An 8,987-nucleotide genomic window follows, 5' to 3' on the forward strand; every position below is an offset into this window, starting at 1 on the left:
TTGAATTACTTTATTGGGGGAACTTAATTTTTTTCCAAAAACCCCTTAAAATCTGGGTCATTTTATTAATTTCACCTTATTAAAATGATAGAAAATAGTACACATGATTTAATAGGAGAAATATTTCAAGCCCCATAAAATCTGTAAAATTCAGGAGCTTCCGGGGCTTTGCCCCCTGGACCCCACCAGGGCTTCTCCACCTGGACCCCCACCAGGGCTTCGCCCTGGCCCCACTGCCTGATAAAGTGGCGCCCCCCCCCCCGTAACCACAATTCCTGGATCCGCCCCTAGGTACTAGAAAGCGTTAAACAGAGATGTCGCAGAAAGAGTTGTTTGTCAATTAATATTCTTAATCAATCAGTCACCATTGTGTAGCATACTAACAAAGGAAGGAGACGCCCTTGGTGCGTTTTCGGTGCGTGAGGGACCCATGACGTTTTTATTATCATGATTATGTCCATATTGGGAGATTCGGTCTGTTTGTCTGCAAAAATAAATAGATAAATAAAAATAAATCCTTGACCATGTTCACGAGGCATTCATGTTCAATGTGTATTCCTGGTGACAAGACCTTTCTTTTCGTGCCGTTTTTTTTTTTTTTTTTTTTTTACTTCATTACCTTGATCTGGATTTTGGCCATACGGGGCATCCGTTTTTAGCTCACCTGTCAGAGCTAAAAGTTCAAGTGAGCTTTTCTGATCACCTGATCACCTGTCCGTCCGTCCGTCTGTCCGTAAGTCTGTAAACTTTTCACATTTTTGACTTCTTCTCAAAAACCCCTGGGCCAATTTCAACCTAAGTTGGCACAAAGCATCCTTAGGTAAAGGGAATTCTAAATTGTTAAAATAAAGGGCCAGGCCACCTTCCAAGGGGAGATAATCAAGAAAAGGTAAAAATAGAGTAGGGTCATTAAAAAATATTCTTCTCAAGAACCACTGGGCCAGAAAAGATGAAATTTATAGATAAGCTTTATTAGGTAGTGCAGATTCCAAATTGTTAAAATCATTGCCCCCGGGTGTTGGATGGGGCCACAATAGGGGATCAAAGTTTTACATACAAATATATAGGAAAAATCTTCTTCTCAAAAAACACTGAACCAAAAAAGCTGATATTTACATGAAAGCTTTCTGACATAGGGCAGATTCAAGTTCGTTAAAATCCTGGCCCCCAGGGGTGGGATGGGGCCACAATAGGGGATCAAAGTTTTACATACAAATATATAGGGACAATCTTTAAAAATCTTCTTCCCAAGAACCACTGAGCTAGAAAAGCTGATATTTACATGAAAGCTTCCTAACATAGTGCAGAGTTACGTTTGTGCAAATCATGGCCCCCTGGGGTAGGATGGGGCCACAATAGGGGATCAAAGTTTTACATACAAATATATAGGATTTTTTAAAAAAAATCTTCTCAAGAACCATTGGGCCAAAGAAGTTCACATTTACATGGAAGCTTTCTGACATAGTGTAGATTCAAGTTTGCAAAAACATGGCCTCCAGGGGTAGGTTGGGGCCATAATAGGGACTACGGTTTTACATGCAAATATATGTGTAAAGTCTTCGGATATGGACCAAGGTGACTCAGGTGAGCGATGTGGCCCATGGGCCTCTTGTTCTTGTATTTGATAATTTGACGGTATCCCAGTTCACATTGCATGATTTTCCGCATTAAGACAGACCGTGTAAATATTGGTTAAAAATTGTATCTAACAACTTATCAATGTATTTAATTGTGACTGGCACGACGGCCCTACCTAGTCTGTCATTCTTGGATAAACTGCCCGTGGTATATTATCTTGTCCAGTGATCCCCCGATCCCATAACATTCCCGTGATCAATAACGCACCGACAGACGTCAAAATCATAGGTATGTTTGTTTGTAACGAGTGTCAGCTAATGTTTATTCGAGTGTCACCAAAGACTAATAAAAAATAGGTCAAGAACAAGCATATGAATTTTCTTAATAAACCATGTTGGTGGGTTGAGGGAAATTACTGGGGGAAATGTGTATCCGATCTGATCTGCTAGTTCACGAAGTCTCGAATACAATGTTTACGCAGTAATCTTAGAATTTTATTATGTGTATTATATGTATGTCAAAAATTGACCAATTTTCAAAAATCTTCTTCTCTAAAACCGCTCATTTGCAAGAAAGAACTTAATGCATAGTGATGTAGATCAGGAAGGCCTCTACCAAAATTGTAAATGTTTAAATGATATCCTCTTTAATGCTATTGATACTAAATTGAAGCTAAATAAATATTTAAAAGGAGTAGGTAGTCCTTTACCAACCAAAATTGTAAATTTCATGATGGTTTGATTCCAGGGTGGAGCCAAAATCAAGATAGTGATTATTGTCTTTATCCTTTAAGTTTGCTGATACAGTATAAAAACTAAATACATATTTAGGAAAAGTAGAAAAGTATGTACCAAAATTGTTAATTTCACAACCCCAGGGTTTTTACACGAGGACGAGTCCAAATTATTCATATTGTGTTAATGTTACATATATCATGTTATGTGAAGCCTTTCATCAGTATAGGTACTTTCGAGGGCATTTCAGTTCTTGTTTTCTACTTTTGCTAAATCTGAGAATTTAGCTTAGATACGATAGATTTCGTACCCTTGGGACTAGTGATACTTTTAACTAATACAGATGAAGATGGCTAATAAGGTCTGTAGACCTCTTGTTGTTTAGCTCACCTGAGCCACTGTCTGTCGGTATCGTCGTAAACTTTTCACATTTTCATCTTCTTTTCCGAACCACTGGGACAATTTCAATCAAACTTTGAACAATCCTTGGGTGAAGGGGATTCAAGTTTGTTAAAATGAATGGTCATGCCCCCTTCTAAAGGGAGGTAATCACAAAAATGCAAAAATAGGGTGGGGTCATTTAAAAATCGCCTCAAGAACCACTGGGCCAAAAAAGCTTAAATTTACATGAAAGATTTCTGACATAGTGGAGATTCAAGTTTATTAAAATCGTGACCCCTGGGGGTAGGGTAGGACCAGAATAGGAGATCAAAGTTTTATATTTGAATATATAGGGGAATTTTTTTTCTTTAAATTCTTCTCAAGAACCACCGGGCCATAAGAGTGGAGATTGACGTGAGAGTGTAGAGTAGATTCCATTTTGTTTAGATCATGGCCCCCAAGGGTAGTGTGGGGCCACATTAGGGGATCAAAGTTTTACATGCTGACATATATAGGAAAATATTCTCTAGAAGATAAACCACATGACCAATTTTAATCAAACTTGATACAAATCATCCTTTGGTGAAGGGGATTCAAGTTTGTTCAAATGAAAGGTCTGACATCCCCCCTCCCGTTAAAGGGAGGATAATCACAACAATGCAAAAATAGGGTGGTGTCATTTAAAAATCTTCTTCTTAAGAACCACTGGGCCAGAAAAGCTGAAATTTACATGAACGATTCCTGACAAAATTTAAATTCAAGTTTCTCAAAATCATGATCCCTGGGGTTAGGGTAAGGCCATGTGCAATAGGGGATCAAAGTTTTACATGCGAATATAGAGGTAAAACCTTTAAATATGAGCCAATGTGAACTGAAGGGAACCAAACCTGACACGAAGCATCCTCAGATGAAATTTGTTAATATGAATGGCCATACCCGTCAACAAGTGCATATGATAATTAAAGAATTTGTAGTCAAGTTTAATGATTAATTTGATAATAAATGAATTTATAGTCGTTACATTTGAACAGGTTTTATTCTGAACCAAGCTGCTTGTATAATGATGGTATTGCTCAAGCTTGTTTATTGCTAGGAACTGCTACTCAGGTGAGCGATATGGTCCATGGGCCTCTTGTTTAAATATCTGTTTCACGTCTCTTCGAACCCGCAACCTCGCGTTCAAACTTTAGGTTGGGAAAATGGATAGCTCTGCAGCAATGCAAAATGCATCTTCGCAAGCCAATTGTGCAAAATGTAATAAAACGCAAAATGTCATAAACCTATTCATTGCATATTACGTCAAGTTCAGCACAGAATGTAATACACGTTCTCTTTAATTGAATTAATGATATCATTATCTTGATAATTGAGCGAAATTATATTTTGCGTCGAATTCAACGATAGTACAGTTATGTTTTATTCAAATGATAGCTTCCATTGATTGAGTTGATGCAAATGTACTAGATCGTCACACAGAAAGTTTATTTTCAACACGATATGCGTCAGTGCACAGTACAGAGCGTGATGGGTTTTTCGGACATTGCGGAATTCATGATATTTAAACCAAAATCCATGTTTCCACAAACAACATACAGAGAACAACTGAACTGCTGCATTGAAATTTGTATTATTTATTAGTTTTTTATTATATTTTTCAGTCCCAGATTGGTTTGAGTCCGTGAGGGTGTTCGAAGCGATCGGTCTGGTAGCCGCGCTTGTTGGCCTTCTATTCCTCGTTCTGTACACGTGTGTTTCGAAGACTGCTGGAAATAAGATTGTCGCCCTTCTCACCGCCATACTTACTTTGGGAACAGGTATTACAGAGTTTAGGTTTGAAAATTTTCATTGTTATAATTGTTTATCACCTATTCTGTTCTATGCTTTAAGTTATTTTCTTTCATTTTAGGTGGTGTTATCTTACTGGGCGTCATCATTTTTGGATCAAACAAAGACATAGACTTTTTAGATTGGGCCTTTGCACTCGTCACTGTTGGTGGTTGTCTTTACGTCATTTCCGGAATATTGCTCTTTGTTAGCATGTGCTCCAAATAACGGACGATACATTTGTACATTTTACTTGCTTATTTTCGTATTTTCCTTTTTTTACATTGGGTGTATATAATCACTGGTGGCGCTTTATTGTATGTAGCAATTACTTAAGCACCATTATTTTTCAAAGATTTTGTATAATACTTTTGTACTTAAATATATTGAGGACTTGATTTTTCTTCTGAATTAGCCTACCCCTCGCACTAGAGTTGCGATAGGAACAGTCTGTCGTTGTTCCGCCTTTGGGTACAAATATAGAGCTACACGCACTGTCGACTTGAGTTGAGTTAAATCACTTTTACAGTCGTTCTAGTAAAGTTGATACATTTAGTTAATTTAAATAGCACGCCCCGCAAAAAATATATCGACACAAGGGTTGAAAGTTACCGTCGTGAAAAAAAAATAGCCCAAATTATTTCCAGCGTAGGTTCAGGGAAATAACATAATCTCAGTGAGATTCGTCGAGGCTGGATATTTGGACTGACGCCTCTTCCGAATCTCAGACCAGTGTCACATAAAGTGATTCGGGAAATCTTGCCTGAACTTCGGCCGCTTGTTGCGATTAAAATGGGTTAAATTGAATTTCTTGCCCGCTTCAACTTTTCGCCTCAGACATCCTATTAACTCCCTATCACAATGAAACATGCATTTCTTACCTTTACTAGGTGTAAATCCCACAGTAATTCAAGTTGGCTATTTTCGAAGCCATTGCAAACGGCCACCATTTCATATTTTATCTTCTCAACACTGAAGAGTTCCGATATACTACTTCATGACAATTTGTACTATGATTGAAAATACAGAACTTACTGGTTGACAATTACTTTGTACAAAGCATTTAAGCATAAAAATTAAAAGCAATAAAAAGAAAACTGTGTAATATTTAATCAATCTATTAGAAGGCGTCCTAAACTATCGGAACTCTTCAGTGTTGAGAAGGTAAAATATGAAATGGTGGCCGTTTGCAATGGCTTCGAAAATAGCCAACTTGAATTACTGTGGGATTTACACCTTGTAAAGGTAAGAAATGCATGTTTCATTGTGATAGGGAGTTAATAGGATGTCTGAGGCGAAAAGTTGAAGCGGGCAAGAAATTCAATTTAACCCATTTTAATCGCAACAAGCGGCCGAAGTTCAGGCAAGATTTCCCGAATCACTTTATGTGACACTGGTCTGAGATTCGGAAGAGGCGTCAGTCCAAATATCCTGCCTCGACGAATCTCGCTGAGATTAGGAAATAACACGGTATGGGATATTGTATGATATGTAAAAACATACAGCCTTAAAGCTAGCCACTATGTACGCATTAATCAGTAATCAAAAATATGATCTAGGGCTGGGACGATTCAGGGTTAGCTCGATTCGGTTCGGTTTCGATTCAGAACAGCACGGTTCGGTTATATTCGATTCGGTTCATGTTAGGTCCAATTTATCTAATGACACCACAAAAATTAACAATTTTAATGAGTAGCATGTTTGATTTAATTTAATTCAAGTTATATAACTATGTTGTCATTTGTAAACATCATATCTATTCATAATGGCATTTTATAACTTTGATAGAAAAAAGAAAACACTAACAGTCTATCAAAATTTGTTATATTAATGTGCCGCATAAGTTTTGGATTATTAAACAAATCTTTAGTGAATCTAAAATGTATATGATATTGTTTTCATTGATATGCAAAAATTCAACAATTCTATCAATTGAGAGTCTTTGAAAATCTCTCCTTTATTGATTTACTTCTCTCATGTTAACTATCAAATCTGTGTCATTACCTACGATGTTGATTTCACTCCACCACTGACATAAATGCTATATGTCATGTAAAGATAAACTGCAATGATCTTACGGACCATATTCTGTTGGTATCTGAGTGGTGAAAATGCTAACTCTTAACACAGTAGTGATTTAAATCTCTGTTGCATAAAAAACCACATGTTTTCAACATCACTCGGACGCCATATTTGTTGTTTTGGTGTAAGTAAAATCTAAACCGAACCGAACCGAAATCCGGAATTTGTAATCGGTGCATCGAATCGAATGGTATGAATCGTGGTGCACCGAAATTTTCGGTGCACCGCACAGCCCTAAAAATATCACTAATTAATGTAATCTCCATCAAGATAATGAATCACAAGCAAGAGAGACAACTCTTTAAGAGTTACATAAACTGGTGCATGTAAAGGACACAACGCATGTTTCTAAACTTTCTCATTTTTTCAGCAAAATTAACTCTTTTTATGCCTAAAACTACTTTAAATGTGTTTTAAATGAAATATATTGCGTAGTTTTCGAGTTTGAAAGCGATGAAATTCAAATCTTGCGATATGCATATTTTCTTTCGCTAGTTTACGCGCCATTATGTGTGACGTCATATGCGCCCTTGGGTTTGAAAACATCTATTAGCCATTTCATAAACAGATTAGATTTAATCAACAAAAAACCAATTATCACGTAAACGGCTTGTAAATAATAATGCATTAAGATGTTTTGTGCCGTGCTCGGGTGTACTAGTCGGTAGAAAGGATTTAGACTGAGTATTTTTCTATTTTTCGAAGGAAGGTACGAGAAAAAAGACGTGGATATTGTTTTTGTTGGAGCAAGCACTTTACCTTAAAAACACACCCAGTCACCTTTTCAAACACCGCTTGGACAGAGACCCTGATAAACTGCGAGAAAATGGATATATCGAAGCTATAAGCACTGGTAGGCCTATAGCATACATTCTGTTTTGCTCTTCAAATTCAATACACACTCGGATCAACTGACCTTCACCTTGTAACAACATATATCGACGATACAATGTAACTTCTACCAATTGGTAGATTTACAACAACAACAACAAAATTAAAGATACAAAATAATTGATCTTTTAATTATACAAATAATAGAATATTGTACTTTCTAACTTTAAATTGAATTATAAAATTATTTGTAGCATCTTGAGTGCGTCAGTAGGCTATAACGCCGTGCTCCCACTTCGTACTTCCTAAAGACATGCATATCACAATTCAAAAAATAATAGTAAGATTGCTTTATCAAAATAAAATAATGTAATTACCACTTTAAATTTGAATATTTTTATTGATTTGTGTGTGTTGTCTTTTTCTTTCTTTCCGAAATGCACTCGTAACAATTGCGTGGCATAGGGCCAAGTTGTCAACAATTTAACGTATCATAATTTGTCTAATCCAAAAATAAATAATGATTGCACTGTTTATTTTAGAAAAACAGCGCCAATTACAGATGTATAAAAGAATAACATCACCAAACAGTTTGTAGACAGCGACCCATATAAACATTATTTACTCCCAATATTGCCGATTTCATACACGCTTTACTCGCTATATTTGGGTATTTACATCGTTATATGTGTGTACTGGTGGCGAACACATATAAAACTCGGACAATTTGTCAACATCGATTTAAATGTTGCCCATGGTATATAAATTAGGCCCCTAAAAGTTGAGTTTTTCATAATATCTCGCAGTACTTTCACAATCCGAAGGGCGCATGTGACGTCACTATACCACGTGACTACCTACCTAATTAACTAGACTTTTTGAAACCGGGGTTTAGATTTAAGTCTGTATTGTGTTTAATTATCGCAAAATTTCGGTGAACGAACTATTAGAATTAATTACTATAAGCATAAAGAAGACGAAATGCATGTAATGTTGTATACTTTGAAAACATGAGATATGTCCTTAAGTAAATTATTTCCAACTTTGGGCCCAGAGGGCATACAAAGAATACGAAGTTCATATACATAAATCATAAAAGAGTGATTATCCAGAAGATAGATATAGAAATAAAAGTTACAAGTTCATGATAAATCAACTTTTCTGAGTAATGAACAGCTATATATGTAATTGGCAAATTTTTCAGTAATATTGTTACATTCGATGCTCAAAGGCCAGATAAATTTTCCTTTATTACACAGGTGTATAATTTTTTTCTCAAAATGTTGTATAAACAGTTAATCATAAAATAAATTATCATCAAAGGCCATTTTGATTCGACAATTGTACAGGAGTTATGGAACTTTGTTGGATTTGTACATGCTACACTATAGGAACATTTTATGGACGCCGCTCATCAGAGACCGCTGTGCGGATTTTGTTTAAATTTTGCAGGATTCTTAGTCACAATATGTAGTTGATCATATTCCACCGCAATTTGATTCTACAAATGTTACAGGAGTTATGGGACTTTTGTGCTTCAACTTATTTTGCGGCGGT

General features: G+C 36.2%; 1 protein-coding gene across 1 annotated transcript in view; it reads left to right on the forward strand.

The window, feature by feature from the left end:
• Positions 1-4,915, forward strand: part of LOC125646103 (uncharacterized) — a 7,699-nt gene extending 2,784 nt beyond the window's left edge. Inside the window, exons 2-3 of the mRNA XM_048872253.2 lie at positions 4,352-4,507; positions 4,600-4,915. Coding sequence (XP_048728210.1) covers positions 4,352-4,507; positions 4,600-4,745 — 302 coding nt within the window. The 3' untranslated portion in view covers positions 4,746-4,915. The remainder of the gene's footprint in view (positions 1-4,351; positions 4,508-4,599) is intronic.
• The last annotated feature ends 4,072 nt before the right edge of the window (positions 4,916-8,987 follow it).

This window comes from Ostrea edulis, chromosome 6 (genome assembly GCF_947568905.1).
Source record: "Ostrea edulis chromosome 6, xbOstEdul1.1, whole genome shotgun sequence".
Lineage (NCBI taxonomy): Eukaryota > Metazoa > Mollusca > Bivalvia > Ostreida > Ostreidae > Ostrea > Ostrea edulis.